At 39.9% G+C, this 23812-nt stretch overlaps 1 protein-coding gene across 14 annotated transcripts in view; it reads left to right on the forward strand.

Moving 5' to 3' along the window:
* Positions 1–23812, forward strand: part of LOC100544165 (rap1 GTPase-activating protein 1) — a 61392-nt gene that overhangs the window by 29386 nt on the left and 8194 nt on the right. For 8 of the 14 annotated variants that reach the window (XR_014886366.1, XM_085235905.1, XM_085235883.1 and 5 more), the window contains 15 exons: positions 114–149; positions 3145–3192; positions 3838–3876; positions 3980–4165; positions 12425–12528; positions 14154–14232; positions 14545–14598; positions 14683–14766; positions 15019–15119; positions 16350–16479; positions 16710–16865; positions 20905–20976; positions 21167–21253; positions 21876–22010; positions 23537–23683. Coding sequence is in view for 10 of the 14 variants with exons in the window: in XM_085235841.1 (XP_085091967.1) it covers positions 114–149; positions 3145–3192; positions 3838–3876; positions 3980–4165; positions 12425–12528; positions 14154–14232; positions 14545–14598; positions 14683–14766; positions 15019–15119; positions 16350–16479; positions 16710–16865; positions 20905–20976; positions 21167–21253; positions 21876–22010; positions 23537–23683 (1458 nt within the window). In the remaining 4 variants the exon portion in view is untranslated. The remainder of the gene's footprint in view (positions 1–113; positions 150–3144; positions 3193–3837; positions 3877–3979; positions 4166–12424; positions 12529–14153; positions 14233–14544; positions 14599–14682; positions 14767–15018; positions 15120–16349; positions 16480–16709; positions 16866–20904; positions 20977–21166; positions 21254–21875; positions 22011–23536; positions 23684–23812) is intronic. The other 6 variants (XR_014886372.1, XR_014886374.1, XR_014886373.1 and 3 more) reach the window with 2 other exon arrangements.

A 23812-nucleotide genomic window follows, 5' to 3' on the forward strand; every position in this document is an offset into this window, starting at 1 on the left:
AAAGAGATGCTGGATTAGTATCTGTTTTACCACAGAAGATAACATTAACTTTTACAAGTGTTAAATTATTTTCCCTGTTGTCCTTTTTTTTTTTTCTTTTTTTTTCCCCACAGACTGTGGACTTGTTTGAGATGATTGAAAAAATGCAGGTAATGAGAAATTATTCTGTCAGACTTTGGACACTTCTTTTTTTTTTAGCCAAACAAATCATCTGCTGCTCTTTGTCTTGTCATTTCAATCCCAACAACCTTCAATTTAGACTTGAAGACTATCTGGTTTTCTAGGTCCAAGCTTCTATATGAAGTCTCAAAACTGTTTTCCTGTGTTCATTTCTAGAACTTGCATGATGGAAGAGCTATATTCATATTGTTCTATTCAGAATTATGATTTTGAGAGAAAATCAAAGTTTCATAAAGGAATTTCTGGCACAGTCTTGAAAATCTTCGAGAAAATTTCTGCTGGGTAGCAGATACTAATGATAGGTGATTAATAGGACATTCACATGTGTTAACATAACTGCATTTAGGAAGGTCAGCTTTAACTTGCACAAGCAAGGAAGACTGGCTTAATTCTTTTATTAAAAAACGTGCATTCAGATGTATACACTACAATGTAAAATGGAAAAATAAAAGGGAAAAACATATTTCCTCTACCAAATGGAGAGATAGTATAATAATAATAGTTTATATATCTAGCAACTGAATTTTTAAAGCTATTTTTTTTCAGATTATATGATCTCAGAGCATCCTTATAGACTGCCAATGTTTTATTGATTGTTAACATTTCTTTATAATACTATGGTTAACTTTGATCTAACATAAACACATAGGATGATACATAATTCCTGTCTTTTATTTTGTACTAAAATAAGGTTTTACTCTATACAACCTGAGCTACATTGGATCTTTGCTTTGCTCTAGAGGAGTGATTGTTAAGAGGAGCTCCTATAACTATAGGCAGTGTAGCATGGAATGTGCTGGCATGTTCTTTCTCTTCTCTCTGCAGAAACCCTAATACACTGACTTATAGCAGCTCAAGATGTTTTCCCTCAGGCTGAGATACTGGTCATCCACTAGGACCTCCTTTGAAACTGGAAACCTTTTGCAGTTGTCAGATCTGTCAAAAATGCCAAGGAAGAGAAGAGAGACCTTGCAACATTGCAGTTCCCCAGACTCCATTTCAACATGCAAAAATCCCCCAGTGCATAGAGGGCTTGTCCCCATACTTTCCATGGCTTGTTCCAGAAAACTGGGGCTGCCTTGCACTTCTGTGTCTCTCATGTCTCAACCTTATTTTGACAAAACATAGTCTTTTCTTGCCCCAAAATTCTGTTCCAGAGACACCTACTTCAGAACCTAGCCTTCCTCCTGAGTCTCAGCCCAGTACGCTGACAAGTAAAATTCCAGATCACATTAACTGAACACCTGTTTGCACTTCATGTACTCCATGTACACTTTCATGACCTGCCCAAATACAGAATGGCTATTACTACCTCCATAAAAGGTAAAGTTTACTTCAGCCCTATTCCATTTTGATTTCACAACTCACCAGGTCATTTTTCTTTCTTTCTTTCTTGTTTTTTAAACATAGATGGATTTTTTTTTGTTTGTTTTTGTTTGTTTTAATTTATAATGGATATCTTTTTATTTCAGAAATAGCAAAGGAAAAAAAAAAAGAAGCATCCTGATCATTATTAATACTCAATGTTAATATTGCTACTGCTCAGTGTTAACATTGTCGCTCAGGTCTTTTCAACTTAGGACTTAAATAGGACTGGAACTCTGTCCTCAAACTTTTGCCCTTAAGTATGTAAATATATCTTAAATATGGAGGTTGTTGGCCCTGCCTGTGGCAGGGGGTTGGAGATTCATGATCCTTGAGGTCCCTTCCAACCCTGGCCATTCTGTGATTCTGTGATCTTACATTTTCACTGTATGTAAAGTAGAAAAATTATTTCAGATTTATATATTTTTATCAGATACTTTTACAAGATTGTTTCACTGTAAAATGCTCACATAGACATAGTTGTTATGAATGAGGTCCTTCTTATTGTCAGAATGAAGTCAGGAGCTGCTTATCCTGTCCATTAACCCTTACAGTAAGCTGTCATTGAAGATGTATAAAAATATAGTCACAGCATCATGTTCCTGTATGAGAGTTAGAGGATACTGATGTCAGTAATTAATTATTAATTCTTACATACCTTGTCCTGATCTTTGGCTTCCTATCTGTCTGTGCAAATTATGCATCTTGTGTCCCTGTACTTACGCCCACTTGGACTATTATCAGCATAGGTTCCCATGTCTTTTTGACTTCTTTTGTTCTCAACCTCTGCTTAGTCAGCACAGAGGGTTCTCATGGCTGATGTTTCTGTTATTGTGCGTTTCTGCTGCAGAAGTGTGTTGGAAGTGAGCAAACTCTTGCCATAGTGAGAAGGCAGAGAATGAAATAGCCTTCAGTAAGAAAGGCATCCACTGACAGAGGAAGAAAGTAGGCATCCAGTTGTATATGCCCAGTTAATGTTGTGCAAGTAAAGGAGATAAGCAGGACTGTGCCATAAAGCTCTTTGCACTAATCAGATATAAGCATGGAAAGTGACTCTTATTTTCTCTTTTGCCTCCAAGAGACAGATTTATTCCATTATGTGAATGAAAGGAAGGCATATAAACTTTTCAAAGTCTTGCCTAATCCTCAAAAATTTGTTACTTCTCTTAATCTTTCTCTGGACTTTTTTGCTCTGCCTGATGGTATGGTATCTTCAAGGGAGAGGGAAGCCTAAAACTGCGAGAAAAAGTCTGAATACTATTCTTTCATTTTCTATCAATAAATCTTTATTTATTGTTTGAATAAGAAGCAGAGTAGCCTAAAGAGACTAGAAATGTATATAACAGAATCCCTTTGGGATAATTATTTTGATTTCTGCCAGCTTTCTGCTTTTAAAGAACTATAAGGTTTTTCAGTTTTAATGCCAAATTAGGAATAGCCTGGCCTAGTCCTGCTTATTCTAAACTTCCGAATTTGCTTAAAGCAGAAGATTATAAAGAACAAAAATATACAAGTTGAGAATATGGAGAAGAACGCAGAGGGTAAATGAAACAAACATGTTAAATACGGGATTCACTGTCCATGACTTTCTGTTTCCAGGGGAGTCGTCTGGATGAACAAAGATGTTCCCTTCCAGCTCCTCTCAAGGTCGGGCTAAATCATTGTTGCCTCTTAAGTTATTGATAATGACAGATGATTACTGACCAGGCTTGTACTGCGTTTTCAGTGTGGAGTGAATAGGGAGCTTAAAAACAATCATTTTAATTAGCTGTGAGAGGTGTTACTGTGTACATGAAAGACAGTATTTTCCTTTTTCTGATTTAAGTTATTCCAATAAGTGTTTAATATTGTTAAAAATCCTAGGTTTGACAAAATAATTGATTACATTTTTTCAATTTAAGAACTGTAATAATATTTATGAAAACACAATGCATTTATTTCAATTGTCTGCTTGAAGACTCTGATGCGACAAGAAAGCTGATGTGCTTCTCTCAATTTTAGGCCAGTAGAAACAGATTTTTATCCTTAAATTCTCAACTTTTCCTCTGAATTTTTTTCTGTTCTAGTTAACTTTAAAATTAGCTTTTATTGATTTTTGTTCTCAAAGTTTTATGTTACAGTGCTGAGACCTGGGAAAGAAAGTCCAACTTAAAATTCTAAAATAAACCTCTAAAGGTGGACTAGGGCAGAGCAGAAGCTAAAGACACAGCTTGCGCTATCATGAGAGGATAAGAATTTAAAAGATCTCCCGCATTTTTGCTAATTTTTGCTAACATTCTCTTCTGATTTCAGACAGAAGAAGAGTATATTCCTTACCCCAGCATCCATGAGGTGAGTCTGTACTACTCTTCTCTGATTTTCCCTTGAACTTTCAGCCTACTGGCCTTTTCAGCTATTGACCTTTCAGCTTTCATGTTCTCTGCCTTCCAAATAGGTATTACAGAAAGGGTGGCCATATCCTCTCATTATCTTACCCCAGTTTGGGGGCTACTGGATTGAAGGGACAAGCCACAACCCCTCCAGTCCAACTCTGTCTGATGTACCCTTTCCCTGGAATGTTAAAGTGAAACTGGAGAGTGACCCGACAGCCAAGCTATACCGCAAGCATTTCCTCGGGAAGGTAAGGGCAGTCTTCAGATCCCTCTTTGACCTGCCAGACATAAGACTGAACTGTATCTCAGGCTTTTCCTGGTGGACTTAGAAATAACTGCACAGGCACTCAACATCCCTTGAACTAAGTAAAGGAAATTCATACAACTGCATGGCCAGCAGTGTGTTAAGTTGATCCTGCCACTTGTGACCTGTGAATCATCCTGTTAACAGAAGTGAAAGATTTGTACCAAAAAATACTTACCTTTGGTTAAGAAGCTCCTCTGAGGCTCACGGACAGAAGAGATGATGAGAGAAAAAATGTGAAATAGTATTGGAAATGTATGTGGCATGAGTTTTAGAGGTGACTTCTGCACTAAGAGCACAAGTCCATTGATAGTGAGCGAAGTGGTCCATTTTTCTCATAATAGATAAGTAAGTGAGTATGATGACCAGACATTTCTTGTTGGCACTGGCAGTTTTAGGTAACTAATTGATTCCCAGAATGGATTTCAGAATGATTCTAACTACTAAGACAAGGGAACAAAACCATGGTCTTTTCTGAGAGACGGTTTATGAGGGAATAAGAAAGCCAACCGTGTACACTCACACTGTATCTTATTCAGTGTTCTGTCTGTGTGACTGCTTACTAAGTTTAAAATGGAGAAGAGGAGCTTTGCACAGTGCTGGGGACTTGTTCTGCACTAGTCTGACTTGCCTGAATGATCTTGTGTATTATGCAACTAGAAGCTGTTATTAATATCATTTATTAGTAAAGCACCCTTTCTGGATACTTTCTGTCCAGATCTGCTGTACAACATAGTGGACATGTCCCATGACGTTCTGAAATTCTTCAGTTTGCCAACTGCAATTATTTTTCTGGCATGATAAATTTAAGACTCTCCTTGAAGGTTTCTGATTTCAGCTGTAATGAAAGATAAAGTGGTTTTCAGTACAACTGTAGAATTCACTGCTCACCTGATATCATAGAATCATAGAAAAGCTGAGGTTGAAAGGGGCCTCTGGAGGTCATCTTGTCCATCCCTCTGCTCAAGCAGTGCTGTATCATCATTGTTTCTTCTAAGTAGGAATGGGGCAGAGTGTATCCTCAGCAAGTATGCAGATGACACAGAATGAAGGAGTGATGAATTCACCAGTGGGCTATGTTGCCATCCAGAGGGACCTCAACAGATTGGAGAGGTGAGCTGACAAGAATCTCATGAAGGCCAACGAAGAGATATGCAGAGTCCTGCACCTGGAAAGGTACAACCCCTGGCATCAGGACATATTATAAGTTACCTAGATGGAAAGCAACTCTGCAGAAAAGGACCAGTGGGTCCTGGTGGCCATCAAGTGTAAATGCTTGCTGTTAAGAAGGTTAACGGTATCCAGGGCTACATTAAACAAAGTATTGCCAGCAGGTGAAGAGAAGTTTCCCTTCCTCTCCAGTCATCACTGATGAGGCCATGTATGAAGTACTGTGTCTAGTGCTGGGTCTCCCAGTATAAGAGAAGAACGGACATACTGGACGGAATCCTATGTAGGGCCACAAAAATGGTTAAGGAACTGGAGCCTCTCTCCTCTGAGGAAAATCTCAGAAAGCTAAGACTGTTCAGCCTGGAGAAGGCTTGGGGAGATCTTAACAATCAATCTTATCTTTACAGTATAATGGAGCATAAGGGAGGGTGCAAAGAGGACAGCCTGTTTTTTTTCAGTGGTGCCCAGTGTCAGGACAAGAAGCAGTGGGCTCTAACTGCAACACAAGAAATTCTGTCTAAACATCAGGAAGCACTTTTTTTATATGTGGGTGACAGAGCACTGACCCAAGTTGTTCAGAGATGTTGTGGAATCTTCTCCTTGGAGAATTTCAAAAGCCACTTGAACATGGTCCTGAAGAACCTGCTCTGGGTGAATCAGCTTGAATAGGAGTTGGATCAGGTAGACTCAGAAGTCCTTGCCAACCTCAGCTATACCGTGAAGTGAATATGAAGGAGTTTCCTTTCTGTCAAACTCCGTATGTTTGCAAAGTACCCAACCATCAGTGAGTACTAAATAAAGACTCCTCTCTCCATTTTTCTCAAGTGCCCAGATTTTGTTCTTTGATTTAATTGACATGAGTATGTGTCTATATCCCATTAGGCTTGTAAGCTGGTGAGCAAGTATGTATCAGAGAAGAAGGTGAAAAAGACTAGTCACAGAATACTCATTTACGTGGGTAGAAAACTTCACCCATATCATAGGCACGCTGGGTTTATTTAAGTTATGCATAAAAATATGACAGTTCCCATGATTTAAAAGGCTTTGGTAAGGAGAAACTGAGAGCTTTTCCACAAGGGAAGTATTTTGTCAGTTCAAAGTTGCTTGCTTTTCTTGCTGATGACATGGAAAGGTTTTTTCTGAAAGGTAAAGAAAGGTCTCTTGCAAGCTTGAATAACCTTGAGCATTTCTTAGCCCAAGAGTTTATAAGCATGATGGGAAAGGCAAAGACAGTGGTTTAGGGAATATTTAGGCTCTGGAGATTGGAGTATATACGGTTGAATCATAGAATGGCTTGGGAGGGAACCCTAAATGTTATCTAACTCTAACTCCCCTGCTATGGGTGGGGTTGCTGCCCACCAGATCAGGATGCTCAGGGCTCCATCCAACCTGATCTTGATCACCTCCAGAGATGGGGAGTCCACAAGTTCTCTGAGTAACCTGTTCCAGCACCTCAACACTCTCTGACTAAAAAATTTTGATCTTTAATTTAAATATCCCCTCTTTTAGTTTAAAGCCATCCCCCCTTGTTCTGTCAGTATTAGACCATGTAAAAAGTCAGTCTCCAGCCTGTGTATAAGCTCCCATTAGGTACTGGAATGTGAGATCTTCCTGGGGCCTTCTTTTCCTCAGGATGAACAAGCACAGTTTTCTCAACCTTTTTTTATATAGGAGAGGTGCTGCAGTCCTCGGATCATCTTTGTGGCTTTCCTCTGGACCTGCTCCAACAACTCCACATCTTGTGCTGGGGGACCTACTCCTAAATGCAGTAGGGTAGAGCAGAGGGGGATAATCACCTCCTCACCCTGCTGGCCATATCTCTTTTGATGCAGGCTAGGATACAGTTGACCTTCTGGGCTCTGAGTGCACACTGCTGGCTCATGTACAACTTTTTGTCCACAAGGACACCCAAGTCCTTCTCTACACAGCTGCTCCCAGTGAGTTCTTCTCCCGGTCTGTACACATATCTGAGATTGCTCTTACCCAAGTCGAACCCAACACCTTACACTTGGCCTTGTTCAGTCTCAATAGGTTCTCATGGGCCCACTTTCCAAGGCTTTCCAGGTCCCTCTGGATGGTATCACCTCCTTCTATTGTATCCACTGCACCACTCAGCGTGGTGCCAGCAGACTTGCTGAAGGTGTACTCAGTATCACTATCCAGGTCACTGATAAAGAAGTTGTAGAGCACTTGTCCCTAGATGGACCTCTGGGGGACGTACCTTGTCCCTGGTCTCCACTTGGACATAGGTCTAATGACCATAACCATCTGGCTGTGACCTTCCAACCAATTCTTTATCCATCTTGCTCTATGCTTATAGAGATAGGGATTTTACTCCTGCATCTTCTGCCTGAAGACTGAGTGACTCAAGAGACATGGGAAGTCAACTAGCAGTGAAGAGTGAGGCAAAGAACTTGCTGAGTACCTCAGCCTTCTCCATGTCTGTTGAAGGCAGTTCTACACTCTTCTTTGCCTTTCTCTTTGACCAATATATATATAGAATCTCCTATTAATTTTCACATCTCTCAATAAGTTCAGTTGGTCTGCACCTTGGCTTTCCTGATTCCATCTCTGCATGTCTGGACAGCATCCCTATATTCTTCCCAGGCCACTCATCTCCATTTCTACTGCCTGTACATTTCCTTCTTTTCCCTTAATTTGACCAGCAGGTCCTTACTCAGCCTTGTCAGTTTCCTGTATCTTCTGCTAGATTTCTTATACTGGGAGACGGAGACCTCTTGTTCTTGGTATTCTTGGTGCTCTTTAAGCTGTCCTTAGAGAGGTACCACCCTTGTTCTGTTCTTATGTCCCTAAGGACAGTTTTCCAGAGGATCTCATCCAATAATTCCTTAAACAGATGGAATTTTTATCTTCTGAAGCTAAAGATTCTGACCCTGCTCCTGACCAGGCCCATATTCCTTGGGATCACTAACTCAACCACAGCATGGTTGTTGTAGTCCAGATTGCGTCTTACCTGAACCTCTTTAATCTCCTCTGTAGTGGTGAGAACCAGGTCCAATAACGCTCCACCTGATCTGTCCAGGTATTGGACAGAACTATGAAGCTATCTTCAGCGGACTCCAAGAGTCTCCTGGATTGTTTGCAACCTGCCGTGTTGCTTTTCCAGCAGACAGCTGGGTGATTGAAATCCCCCATCAGGCTGAGAGTTGTGAGCATGAAATCCCTTGTAAATGATGCAAGAAAGCCCCATCAGCAGGCTCCTCTTGATCAGGCAGCATGTAGTAGACCCTGACCACCAGATGTCCTTTATTGGTCTGGTCCTTAATTTTAACCTTTGTGCTCTCAACCTGAATGTGGCTGTTTCTCAGAGACAGCTCTTCATGGTCTATCCACTTCTTAACATACAGGGCAACTCCTTTGCCCCCCCTGCCCTTTCTATCTCTTCCAAAAAGCTTGTAGGCCTCAATCGTACTACTCCAGTTGTAAGATCCACCCCATCTGTTTCCGTGATAGCAGTCAGGTCATAGTTTTGTAATTGCATCATAGTATTCTGGCTTTATCAGAACTGGTAGCCTCTTATTGATGTCCCACATTCGGACTCCCAGTAGATAGCAGAGCTATCTCAAGAGATTATCTGGACAGCAGTTGGGATCCTTAGTGCATCTCTGTGAGAAATCCCTATGACAAGCATAAAACAACAGTCTGTATGCATGTTTATGTTATGGATACACATATGCTATATGTGCATACTGAAACTCACTTTTTTTTTTTTAATTTAAATTTTTAATTAAAAAAAAACACCAACCAAACAAACAAAAACCCAACATACTACAGATACTGTGAAACAACCACACAAAAAAGTGCTAAGACATTCCAGCCATTACTGAGTTCTAATTCTGTGCTTCTTGGTCTGCTCTTTATATGATGAGAAGTTCGGTAAGGTTCATTTTGCAGATAGGAGGAAGGGTATAAAATCTTGTGCACACACAATACTGTGGGAATTACTAAATGCCTACCTTGTTTTCAAAGACTACAATGAAGAGAATTATCTGGAACCCAGGAAGGGTTTAATAAAGGCATACGTTGAAAATGCCCATCAGGATATTAGAGTGCAGTTTCACAAGCACTTCAAACTGGCAGTACTGGTGAAAAATCATTCTTGCCTTGTGTTCATATCTGGTCAGCTATTTCTCCATTATACTGTACTTTCTTTGTACTGATTTAAAGTATTGCTACTGCTGTACTACTGTTGCTTTTGCAGAGTCCAGACTTCTTTTCAGACTGCCTTAAATGTTATAGAAACTGCTTCACTGACTGATCAGATTTGTACCTACCTATACAAATATACATAGGTCATCTCAGCTTTGGGTTATTTTGTCACCATTGAGTAGCAACCTTCAGTATTATCCATAAAGCATTTCGATAGTTCATCTCTAACTTTGGGACAGCTAAAAATAAATGTTGTGTGTTGAAGGACTCTGATTCTGCCGTCTGCTGCCTAAGTGTTTTTACAGAGAAAGAGAATTACAGAAGGAAAAAAGTCACAAGGAGGAAGTTAGAGTTTTTATTCATACTTTTGACCTAGGCATACACTCAAAATCAGGGTAGGCATCCGCAATGGCTTAGGTAACAATTCAATTATTTTGAGACCTTCATTAATGCTAGTGCTTGTTACTGTGGAAAAGATTGTACCCCATTGTGCAGCTCTGTCTGGTTATGGTCAGCTGAATAGCTAATAGCCTGGTTCCCATAGTAACTGAGATCCTAATATGTCAGGCCTGCTGAGGTCTGGCCCTGAATTCTCATTAAAAAGAATTTGGTTTTCTAGTTTTTCAGCTCATTCTGATTTCTGGCTGCAGCTAACTTCAAAATTCTGTTCATATTCTTTTTTTTATGTCTTCTGGTCCTGAATCTTTTCCTTAACAGCTTGTCTTGGGCATACACTGTAGCATCGGACTTTGATTTACAGATTTCCCTGATATTAGTTTTCATCTTAGTCACTTGAGCATGCTCTTGTTTTGTTCCTTGAATCTTTGTTTTGTGTGTGTGTGTGTGTCAAGGAGGAAGTGAGGGCAGTGATATCTCTGATACTTTAAAAAAGTTCAATAGTTTCATTTTCACATCCAGGATCAGGGGAGTAACTGTAGTCTTAATTACTCCTTTTTTTTTTTTTCAAAGGTGGAACCGATTTATGCCTGTTTACTTCAAGATGCAATCATTCATGTAGATATCAGAGTATATAACTAGTATATCACCATCTCTTAATTCACAGCTAGTCAGTACTATTGCTAATATAAAAATTTGTTTTGATTTTTTCCACAGCAAAAGAAGATCTCATAGCTGTATTCAGAGAGGTTGCAATACAGAACAGACTTTCTGTATTTTCTAGGCAGAAGACTAAAGAAGGAGCTATCAGACTAGCCAGCTGTACAGCAACTGATTTTGATCAAATGACAGTTTGCTCCCATTGAGTTCTTATTAATTAGTTGTGTCCAGAGTAGTCCTTTCATAGAACACCTTCCAGATCATGGAAGTTCTGACTGTACAATTGACACTTAACTGACTGTCTCAGTGCATAAAATTTCTGTGTCGTGTGCAAGTTTGTATTTACACAATACTTCCTGTGATGCAACTCCTGAATCTGTCAATCCTGATTACTGACTGCACAATACCTAGCTCTCTTCTCGGATTGCCAGTGACTCCTTTACTTGAATTTGAGATTTCTCCTGATTTCCATGGCCCCAAAGCATAAGGAAGCTGATAATTCTGCCCATTGTAGTGTAGCTGAGATGATTTTTGTTTGGGTATTTCTTTATTTGGTTTTATTATGTTTTATTTATTCTTACTTTGCTTTACTGAGGAGGACTCTCACGTTACCTTCTAGCCTAGAAACATCACTTTAATCTCACCATATCCTTCTGGGTTGGAGACTTAATATTGGAATGTTTCAACAGAAATTCTCATTAGCAGGGAAAGATTATGATATTGTTCTGATTAAATCCAAAGATAATTGGATCTCCTGCGTGACATTCTCATTGATCTCTCTGTCCTGCTTACACCTCAAACACAATAACTTATGACCATTTGTTGAAGTGTTAATTCAGTCTCATTATTTGATCAGATTTTTTCAGAGTCATAGAATCATAGAATCCTTAGAGTTGGAAGGGATCTTTAAAGGCCATTTAGTCCAACTCGTCTGCACTGAACAGAGACACGCAGAGCTTAATCAGGCCCAGGGACTGATCCATGTGTAGTGGCCAACTCCAGAACTGTCTACTGAATGGTTTTCCTGATGATTATTAACCTCTGCTAGGAAGATGAGAAAAATCTAAGAATTTCTGGATGACTCCACCTATACAGAATTCTATTTGTGCTAGAGATTTCCATTCATTTCACTTGTCTGTAGATTTTAACCAGGCCTATGGCCATATACCTGGAAGAAATATATGGCTGCAGTCACTTCTGTATAGACCCTGTAAAAATGTTTGCATTACAGTTCAATGCTAGACAGAAGAAGCTGAATTACATTCTTTTTGAGGTACACTCCACTGAAGTTGAAGCAATGCTAGTGTTAGTTAGTTTTAGAACATTCTCTGCCTGCAAAGTAGTTTCCTGGAATTGTGGCTGCATCCTCACTGAGCTGTCCATGCTCGTAGAGAAGAACAATAGGGTATGTTGTATTTGGTGTGTTAATCCTGCCATTACTGCTTGTACAGAAAATTTCCATAGCTACATCCAGTTATGCTTAGTGTTATGCAGAGTATGAGTGGGTACAGGGAAAAATGTATCAAATATACGAATTTATTTACAAGAAACTGAAGTCCTTCAAAATCTGTTGTTGAATGTTCTTATTCTACTTCTTCTCAGAAGTACTCTACTGGTAGTGGATGAACTTTTATACTCATGCACTGATTACCAAGGAGGCTGCAAGGCAAGTGTTAGCATTTCTTCCAGCATGCCACTGCTACTTAAAGAGAAAACAAGCCAGTCCTGAGTTTACAGGTTGTAAAAACTTTGGTATATATTCTGGGAAGCATGTTGGGAATAATGCATTTTGAATTCCTGTTTTCAGGAGCACCAGAACTTTTATTCCAGTGATGTGTCCTTGGGCTACTTGATACTTTCTGTGAAGTATGAACAGTCTGAGAAACAGGAAAATCTACGCTTGTTGCTGAGGTAACAGTGCCTTCTGTAGTAGTGTGTGTTACTGTGATGTGTCTCTCATCTTACCTTGAACTTTCTCTGCATAGATATGGGTGTGAATCTCATGTCTCTCTCTTAGAGAAGCTTGTAAAGAAACCTTTAAGCCTTAATTTCTTGCCTTCTTCTGACTTTCTCCTAGCGATTTCCTTCTTCCTAGCTGAAGCATTTGCGGTCACATCCTTACAGTTCTTCTGAGAAAAATATTTGTTCTGCCTTCAAAAAGAAACTTCTGTTAATTCTGTTTACTTGGAGATGTGAGCACTCTCGAGGGAGGGAATGTGCCTTTCCTAGTTGAGGGCAGGCTAGCTCAGGCCTATCGTTGGGCTTTGTACTTGAGACTAAATCGCACCTGAAGGTGAGCTAGGACATTCTTTAACTTCCCAGGACAGCCTCTTATGTGCCAGTGTGCCCCCTATAGGGCTTTAGCAAAGCCCAGAGAGCTGCTAAATAAACTCGAGAAAGAATAGAGGTGGATCTTGTGTAGGTGAGAAGCATGCAGCAGAAAAGCTATCTCCTACTCTGTTGACTGAAGTCACTTCTGGTAGGCAATATGCTACTTGAAGAAACTGACATATCATTGCTGCTTGTCATCTCTCATTCAGTTCCAAGGGAAAACGTGGGTAGGAATCAGCTACAAAACTGCCACTGTCACCATTGTATGTGGAGAACACTTCAGAGTACTAGGCAGAGCAAGAATCTTCTAGGGGAAAAATTGAGAGCATGCTTATGAGCTGAACCAGGAATATTTATCTGAGCCTAGAAACCTTTCTACACTGAAAAGACTGGTGAAGGATATTTATTTCTCTATTAAGATATCCTACTATATGCAGCACCTTTGCCCAATAACTTGTTTATATTGGTGGAAGAGGTCTCTGACAGCCAAATCTTACTTCTTCCCTAGAAAGACACCTCTTTTTTTAATATATATATGGAAAAAGGAAGCTTTTGTATGTTAAAGAGCATCTAATTCCAACCCCTTGCTGTTGAGAAGGACACCTCTCACAAGATCAGGTTGCCCAGGACCCCATCCAACCTGGCCTTGAACACCTCCAGAGATCAGGCATCCACAATTTCTCTGACAAGCCTATGCCGGTGTCACAAGAATTTCCTCCTTATGTATGATCTAGATCTTGATTCTTTCAGTCTGAAGCCATTACTTCTTGTAACACTACAGGCCTTGGTGAAGAGTCTTTAAATGTTCTTCATATATGCCCCTTTTAAGACTGGAAGGTCACAATGTGATTTTTCTGGAGCCTTTGTTTCTCCAGGCTGAACAACTCCAAGCCTCTCATCCTGTCTTCATAGGACAGGTGCTCCAGCCTTCTGATCATTTTCATGGCTCACCTCTGGACTTGCTCTGACAGGCCCATATCTTTCTTGTGCCTGCCTGTTTTGTCTTTCCCTGCTTCCCAGAACAAGTGATGAGTAGTAAGTACCCCTCTTTTTTCAGTGATTTTATGCATTAAACTTAAAATTATTCCTCTGGATTTAACTGTTTTAAGAACAACCTGAAGGAATGGCTACTGTTTGTTTAAAGAGCCAGTGTTGCATCTACCTCTTTCAACATTCACTTTAATGTGGTTTTTATTTTATTTCAGGACACGAACTGGTACTAAACATGATCTGATCCCTATTTCCTGTCTGAATGAGTTTCCCAATGCTGTCCAGATGGCAAAGGTGAGATTCTTGCTTGCCTTCTCACTCTTACACCATGAGTCTGTCTCTTTTTTATTCTATCCTTCTAGTTACTTTTTACTTTCACGTTACTGTCCTCCCACTTCTCTTTTCTACATTTTCCACACCAGTACTTTCATATACTTCCCCTTTCACTCTTCCATTTAGCTCCTTTTTTCTCTTTTGTAATGTTACCTTGGATTTTTCTCTTGAAAGGAGTCTCGTCAGATAATTATGAGTGTCCATGTTGTTGTGCTTGCTACACAAAGCTAGAGCACATGATAATCACTCTTTTGTTTCCCTGTCTCTGAACAGCTACTGTGTGAAGATGTGAATGTTGAACGCTTCTTTCCTGTCCTCTATCCCAAGGTATAAATTTCTGATTCTATGTGTCTTTTCATCAAGAGCTGGCTAATTAAATGCAATTTATAATTTGTATTTTCATTTTCACAGGCTTCACAGCTTATTGTAGCTTTTGATGAACATGTTATAAGCAATAACTTCAAATTTGGGGTAATCTACCAGAAACCTGGACAGGTAAGGTAGTTCAGATTCTACCATCCTCAAAACAAGACAGAAAGAGTCAGTTCTCTTAGCTTAAATGTAATAATAGGGTCTGCAGTGTGGAAAGTATGGTATACTGGAAAATAGAGATTTCTTAAACAGAAAGGACACAATCTTGCCTTATAACGACTGATTTGTTTCCTTTGTGCTGGTCCTCAAAGATGATTGAACAGTGTTTTGGCCTAATCTTTGTGCTGTTTTTGCTTTTTTCTTTTCCTTTTGAAGACAACTGAAGAAGAAGTCTTCAGTAACACAGAAGAGAGTCTGGGTTTCCTGGAGTTCTTAGATTTCCTTGGTGACAAGATTCAGCTGCAGGATTTCCGTGGGTGTGTAACAAGCATGTTTTAAAAGTCAGGATGGGTTAGGGAATGCAAAAAGTTCAGTGATTTGATCTCTGATGGGAGAAATATCTCTTAGCCTGTAACTTGGCCAGACTAAAGGCTTTAAACAAGGATTGATGGGAGAGGGAGATTCCATCAGGAATACTGGGGTCAAGCTAAAGGAATGGTAAGTCATCATGGCAAGGCTGATAGCAGCATCTGCCACTCTAAAGGGCACTTCAGGTTCAGGAGCACATTGGAAATGCTTGTATACCAATACATGCAGTTTGAGGAAATGGGAGCTTTGATCCATTCCCAGAGTAATGTTATCATTGGTATTAGTGAGACGTGGTGGGATGAGTCCTAAATATGGAGTGCTGGGATGGAGGGTGGTCAACCATCCTGCCTGGTAATCTGTTGGAGTTTAGGCCTCAGCTAAAAATTTTCATTTACGGACCCTGGAGTATTTCAGCACGTCACCCAGGGTGATCAAAGAAAATATTTATTTTGACTGTATAAATGCAAGCTTGTTTTGCAGTCACAGGGAGAAAAGAAGGTTGCAGGGTGACCTAATTGCAGTCTCTCAGTGCATCAAGGGAGCCTGTAAGCAGGAGGGGAATCAACTCTTTGAAAGGTAGATAACAGCAGGACAAAGGGAAATGGTTTTAAGTTGAAGGAGGGAAGATTTAGGTTGGGGAAGTTCTTTGCTATGAGGTGCCGGAACAGGCTGCCCAGAGAGGTTGTGGGTGCCTTGTCCCTGGAGGTGTTCAAGGTCAGATTGGATGGGGCCCTGGGCAACCTGGTCTAGTATTAAATGGGGAGGTTGATGGCCCTGCCTGTGGCAGGGAGAATTGGAAATTCATGATCCTTGAGATCCCTTCTAACCAGGGCCATTCTGTGATTTTCTGATTCTGTGGCTCTGCCACAGCTACTTTCTCTAGTTCTAAAATATGGATTGTGTTTCTCAGAAGAATGCTAAACAAAGTAGATCCTTTGAGGATCCCTGGTTTAGCTTCACAGCTTTTAGCAAGAAAAGTTGTTCATTGGTAGAAACATTTTGCAGCTTTGATTATTGCATTTGTTTTTGGAAGATGAGGTACTGCACTGTTGCTGATTTCTTTAAAGTTACCTTTGATATTATTGATGCATAAGCTAGTGTTACTGATATCTTCTTTATTCTCTCCACTTTTTCATCTGTGTCCTGCCCAACCAATTGTGTGGTGTGGATTTATTCAGGTTCCGGGGAGGTTTGGATGTCATTAGAGGTCAAACAGGCACCGAATCAGTTTATACAAATTTCCGGGGCAAAGAGATCATGTTTCATGTATCTACAAAACTGCCCTTCGCAGAAGGAGATTCCCAACAGGTATTTGTGAGGAGAACTAAGGAATTCAAGAGCGTGGGTAAGAGGGGAGGGGTATTTATTGAGGAGCTAATTAAGGAGAACACCTAACTGCATGATATTGGGAAGTATGACAGGATAAATGGTGAAAGTGGTGATGGGGTTTCTACTAGAGAAGATGGGCTAAACAAACTGGTGTTTTAGGCCCTGTCGTACTGTTCTACCTCCACATTTTTTTACTTTTTACTCTCCAGCTTCAGCGGAAGCGTCACATTGGGAATGACATTGTAGCCATCATCTTCCAGGATGAAAGCACACCTTTTGTGCCTGATATGATTGCTTCTAATTTCCTACATGCATACGTGGTAGTTCAGCTCACTCACAGCAGTTGTGGGGAGACCCTCTACAAGGTAAACGGAGCCAGCAGATTCTTCTGTGGTGATGTACTGACTTCGACCCTTGAAGCGAAAAGCTGTCCTTGGGCTTTTGGGAGAGGTACAAGATTGGCCAGATGTCCTCCAAACAGCTTTGTTTGCTTTGTCAGTAAATGCTAATCACATTCTCAGTGAAAAGCTCTCCTTCCCCTTTACCTACACTTTGATCTCTGACTAGGAGTCTCCTTCCTGCTATACTATTCTCTATTCTGTAGGTTTGCAGAGGTCCTCTCTGATTGATATGATTTCTACTATTAGTAATCTGTGCTCCTGCTTAGTGAGTATTCAGATTTAATAAAAATATGGATAAGCTGGAGAAGACTAAGAGCTAAGACTGAGAATGATCAAGATTATGGAACACAAATATTTTACTGAACAGAGTCCAGGAATGCTTATTATCTCTACATAGCAAATAGAATATTAAAAAAAAAAAATTGATTTATTTTTAAGTGTGTATACAAGAAACTATGTACTTGCATGTTTTCCAGCGTAGCTGATAGATTTATAAAGCTTAACACTTGGGATTTAATGCAAGACAAATTCAGATAAATTATATATGCAGATAAAATTTCAGATAAAATATCAAAGAGCACAAGGAACAAGTGATCACATTCACATTTTGGGTAATCTCTTTCTTGCATTGAAAGAAAGAGATTTTCTTTCGTTATCAAGAAAAGCTCATTCAACTAACTTTGTGTGATGCTTAGTAACAGATCATAGAGCACAGAGCTTGCTTATCCTGAAACTGTACGTCAAGTAGAGCTGGCTGGCCTATTCTGTGGACTTCTAACCAGCTGCATCTGCTTTTGTGGATCCTGGAACCAATGCCCTTCTGAAAGTGAAGTGCTACATCTTAAGGCCCTCCATTTGACAGGAGCCCTACTAGAACAAAAATTCTGTATCCACAGCCTCTTGCCAGAACAATTTATTGCATGGCTCTATATGGATATCTCTGTGACTTTAAATTCAACTTTCAATCATGATGAGAGATCAGAACACATATTATTTTGCATTCTATGATGGATTTTCCTTTATAGAAACATTTTAATCAAAGTGCTATATCTCATGTTAAGTAAAAATTCTAATTTGGTGATAATGAGTTCTCAAGCTTTTTAGGTCTACAAGAGCAGCAAGAATGTCAAAATTGTAACAGGATCTCCATCTCATCTTCCACAAAAAGAGTGGTAGTGGTGGAATAACAACATTCTTTTGTTTTATATGTTGTGGACATCTAAGTCTGTCATGACAAAATAGCTGCCTGATGATCAGTGGCTTGAGGTCCTAATTCTCTTGCTGTTCATCTTACAAGGCACATAAATTCACTGGATTTTTTTTTATGAAAAAAGCTGGGGAAGCTTGTAATTTGTCTTTCTCTTCCCAGTATTGTTTTTGCCTACACGCAATGGCATTATTTTTGGTAGAGTAGTAAAGTTCCCAAATCACTTCATTTAAAAAAAAAAAAAATCACCCTGGCCATGACTCTGGGGCCAGTGTAGTTTTATGTAAGGGCTTTTCCAAAGGAATTTTAAATAATTCTTCCTTGAGAGGCTCTAATGTCTAATGCTTAAATTTGAATTTTGATTATATTCATTTTTTTGAATCAGTTTTTACAAACAGAAGATTAAGAAAGCAAAGCAGGATTTTAGTCTGTTGGGAGGGAGAGGGAGGGCAGCTGGCCTATAGTGTGAGAAATCTGAGCTAAATTTCGAGCCTCTTTCTTTAGTCTCATTAAATTCACACAACTTTGTGATGTGCTCTGTGACATTTACAATGGGGTGTTATTTTGAGGCAGTTGCTGTTAAGATGCACTTCTGTTGTTCCCTGTCGTATGAAATGAAAAAGAATAATACTGTTCCTTGTTCCATCTCAAACATGAAGAAGAAAGTAACTGAAATATCTGGTAAGATAGCTACATATACATGGTAAGTATTATGAAGAGCAAAGTGGCAGTATTTGAAAAATGGACTTGCATTACTATTTTTTGGTGTTGGGGCATGAGATAGGAGCATGCTTTAAAAAAAGAAGCATAGATGCACTTATCTCTTGCTGGGAAACTGCTTTTGTGTGCTTATTATGTGTCTAAAAGTGATAATGTCACTGTATTGGGATACTCCCTTATATTCCCCTTAGTGTACAGTATATCTCTACTGAGAAGTCTGGTTAAAAAAATAGTAATAAGTTAGTATTTACATTTGGTTTGTCTGGTGGAGGTAAATCTTGCAGGCTGAATAGAAGCATCTTTTTTCTGCTCTAAATACATTGGTTATTGTTAATATGTATTTATTATTAAGAACACTTTAAAATGTAAGGTTTGGCAAGGTTTTTTGCTTTTACTTTATGATTTTCTGGAAGATAAAACAACATTGCCAGCCGTATTTGAAAGGTCCTGGCAGTCTGGTGAAGTTTCCGCTGATTGGAAAAGGGGAAACATAAATCCCATTTTCAAGAAGGGAAAAAAAGAAGATCCAGGGAACTACAGGCCAGTCATTCTCACCTCTGTGCCTGACAGGATCATGGAGCAGAACCTCCTGAAGACCCTACTAAGGCAGATGGAAAATAAAGATGAATTGATTGGCTTTACCAAGGGCAAATTGTACCTGATATACTTGGAGGCCTTTTATAATGGAGTTACAGCGTCAGTGAACAAAGGAAGTGCAACTGATGTCATCTACCTGACTTGTGCAAAGCATTTGACACTGTTCCACATGACATCCTGCTTGCCAAATTTGGGAAGAAATGATTTGAGGATGGACGACTCGCTAAATAAGGAATTGGCTGGATGGTTGCACTCAAAGACCTGCGATTAATGGCTTGGTGTTTAAGTGGAGACTGATGATGAGTGTATTTTTTTCAGGGATCGATGCTGGGACTGGTGCTGTTGAACATCTTTGATGGCAACATGGACAGTGGGATCGAGTGTAGTTCCCACAGTGCAGATAACACTAAGCTGATAGGTGCAGTTGACACACTAGAGGGAAGGGGTGTTATCCAGAGAGGCCTGAACAGGCTGGAGAGGTGGGCGCAGGCCAATCTCGTGAAGTTCAACAAGGCCAAGTGCAAGATACCTGCACCTGAGTTGGAGCAATCCCAAGCACAAATATAGACTGGGCAGAGAATGGCTTGAGAGAAGCCCTGAGGAGAAGCATTTGGGGATGTAGGCTGATAAAAGACTCAACATTAGCTGGCGATGTACACTTGCAGCCCTGAAGGGCAACCATATACTAGGTTGCATCAAGAGACGTATGACCATCCAATTGAGCAAGGTGATTCTCTCCCTCTACTCAGCTCCTGTGAGACCCTGCCTTGAACACTGCATCCAGTTCTGTTGCCCCCAACACAGGAAGGACATTGAGCTGTTGAAGAAGGTCCAGAGGAGGGCCACGAAGATGAGGGATGGAGAGTTGAAGCACCTCCACTACGAGGACAGGCTGAGAGAGTTGGGGCTTTTCAGCCTGGAAAAGGGAAGGCTTTGGGGAGACCCAGTAGCGGCCTTCCAGTACCTGAAGGGGGCTTGCAAGGAAAATTGATGAGGCACTTTTTATAAGGGCAGGTAGCGACAATATGAGAGGAAATGGCTTTGAATTGGAAGAAGGTAGATTTAAACTAGCTATTAATAAGAAATTCTTTACTGTGAGGATGGTGAGACAATGAAACATGCTACTCAGTGCAGTTATGGATGCCTCCTCCTTGGAGGCATACAAGGCCAGGCAGGATGGGGCTTTGAGCAACCTGGTCTAGAGGGAAGTGTCCCTGCCTATAGCAGAGGGGTTGGAACTAGATGATCTTAAAAGTCCCTTCCAACTTGAGGAATTCTATAATTCTATGGTCCACTCACTGAGGTCAGGAATTGACAGGTACCTTTGGAAAATGTAAATGATTCAGAAGGAATTGGAGATGCAATAGTGTCTCTGATATATACATTGCAACATACATGCACGCAAACACAGAAGTTTGAAATTCTCTAATAGTCACAATTGTATTACGATACTGATTTCATTCCCTTGTACTGTTTCAGGTTTCAGTCACAGCGCGAGATGATGTGCCCTTCTTTGGACCTTCTCTACCAAATCCAGCCATATTTAGAAAGGTTTGTTTCTCTGATGCAGTGTTAGATGGCAGGGAAAAATACTACACACCCTTTTATTCGCAGTCACTGTTGTATTGTCAGTCTGGCTAGATGGCTTTGGAGGTCTAAGGAGTAGTAAGGTAGAGCTTTTATCACCTAATGTTTGTAATGCTGTCTTCATCTCCAGTCGGGTTTTCATCTTGTCTTCTAGAGTACAGAGTTTCGTGAATTCCTTCTGGTCAAGCTCATCAATGCTGAATACAGCTGCTATCGAGCTGAAAAATTTGCTAAATTAAAGGTGGGACGATTACCTGTTTGTTTCCATTAAAAATATAATACTATATTGCTGCCAGATTAAGAAAATACAAGATAATTTTTTACTGTCATCTATTTCTAATTTTCTGATGTTTAAACGTAATTATTCTTAGCCATGTGAATCCTTCCTTTGTATTTCACAACTGGCGTGGTAGGGTATGAATAGATACATTCTAATGTCATTGTGTAATACTCAAGTAAGAGTTTGAATATGATGCATAGATACTGCTGGAGGAAATTCTGTATTAGTTGAAACTCAGTATTACATTTCAGGGTACATACTTAAGAGTTTTGTTCAAAGTCCCAAAATTCTTCTCCAAGCTCTGCTGCTTGCCTGATCTAAGAAAAAAACTGCCCTCAACCCATGCCTCATTTTCATCACCTGTAAAACCTGATGTCTGTTACGACTTGATTTAAAATGACTTTAAAGGGGCTATCTATATCTATAAATTCCATGTCTACACAGCTAAAATCAGTTAATGTTGTTTAAATTAATTTTCAGGATATTTTTTGTTTTTTAAATGAGGACAAGAGATACAGCATTAACAGCACCCTTCTACACTCTTCCCATAATAGCTGTATTTTCATTCCCAATATTGATATAGGAGAGAACCCGAAGTGCCCTCTTGGAGAGCCTTTTTGAGGAGCTGCAACTTCGCAGCCGCTGCATGATGGGATTGCCAATAGAAGAAGATGACAAGACAGAGAATGGCAGTGGGGGCTTCTTTGAGAATTTCAAGGTGGGTCAAGGTTGATTGAAGAAGTTCTTTATCAGTTGTCCTTTTTTTTTTTTTTTTTTTTTGAGGATCACTATGTCCCATCAGGAATATTGACCCTAGTGATAAGCTGTGCAGCAGATTAAATGGAAAGGTTAGACTTTTCTTGTAGCAGTGTTTCTTTAGAGCATCTTCCACTGCGCTTTACTGTATCATTCAAAAATACACATTTTCCTAGTTTGTGTACATTTCTCTGTAGAGCTAAAGCTTGGTCTTTGATGGAATCCTATACTGTCCCTATGACATCAGACTCTTTCTTTATGCATGATGCTGGTGTCTAATGTCAAATGGGGTTTCATTCCTTGACTTACTGGGAAGGGTGTAGGTGCTTACAAGAGCAACTGCAGTAACTAATAGGAAGCAGTTTTAATTTCTCACAGTAGACTTCTTCCAGTTCATTTTCATTACGACTGAAAGAGTAGCAGGAGCAACTGCAAGAGTTTCCAACACAACTTAGCATGTATTGTTTAGAAAATATTGATGCTTTACTTTCTCTCTAAAAGCCAGGGTTAATTTCCTGTTGTTCAGTTTAGATTTCTCTCACTTTTAAAAGTCAGGCTCAGGTGACAACTTACTTGTAAAAGTGCAAGGATCAGGACAATAAATGAAAGCAAAGTTTTTGAACAAACAGGAGAAATTAATTTTGAGCTGCTTATATAGGAAAAATCTTGCATCACTTTCCTTTCTCTCACTTTTCCATTTCTGTGTCACCAATTTCTTTGTCTGCCTTAACAGAGAGACTTAATAAAAAAGCTTTTCTTTAGATGAACTCCCCTTGTTTTGTCTGGTGGGCTGATTGGTGTTATTAAGAATGGTGAAACTAAGCCAGTCACATGTAACTACTAAGTATATGTGTAGCTTTGGTCAGATCTAGGATGTTTTGGTGAGTTTTATTAGTATGTACAGTTAATCTACCTTCCTCTTGCTACTAGCCAGGAGTTTCATAACCACCTACATGTTAAAGTAATTATTCCAAAAATGTCCTTTTCTGACTTATAGTAGGGACTATGATTTACAGGTCATTGTACACAAACAACCTTTGCAAAGGGTTGGAAAAGACTGAGAAATATCAGAAAATGGCTTTTTCAAATGCTCCATATTTTCAAATGGCTGCTCTCACCTTCATGCATGATCTTATAGACTTCAGTTCAGTTTTGTGTTTTGTAGCTTATACTGGGCAAGACTGCATCAGATGATGTTGTCTTAGGAAGCTGGGATACTGTGAGGGAATTTCTACTGCAATAGAATAAATGAGATAAAAGCAGAGAATATATTTGAGGAGAGTTCTTTACTGGCAGTGAGTTCCATAAACTCACAACAAAAGGGTTATATGTAAGATGCTGTCTTTGAGGAGTTAGAATTTCTGTGTTTCTGGTGTTGGTCTGTCCCAGCTTTCTAGCCTTGCTGTGGTGACTTTCATAGCGCCCTACTGTGTGCATGTCTGTATGTGTATCTGTGTATGTCTGTTTCCCTGCCTCCCTTCTGTTTAGCGGGTGATCAGAGGCCGCAGCCAGAGCCTGGATACCATGGGGATATCTATGAGAAAGCAGCAGCCAGCCACCATGCCCAGCCGCCCAACGACAGCTGGCCTTGCTCTGAGCCAGAGTGTTGCCGAGGGCCCTAAGGCCATTGCTGCGGTAAGGTATTAGGGTGGACTGTAAAAAGAAATCTGGCATACCTTTGTGACCCACCTGTACATACTGTTTCTCTTTCACAAATATTTTGTCCTGCTGTCCTTCTGTTAATCTCTTTCTGTTGTATCTTTC

Source organism: Meleagris gallopavo, chromosome 1 (genome assembly GCF_905368555.1).
Source record: "Meleagris gallopavo chromosome 1, MGAL_WU_HG_1.1, whole genome shotgun sequence".
Classification (NCBI taxonomy): domain Eukaryota; kingdom Metazoa; phylum Chordata; class Aves; order Galliformes; family Phasianidae; genus Meleagris; species Meleagris gallopavo.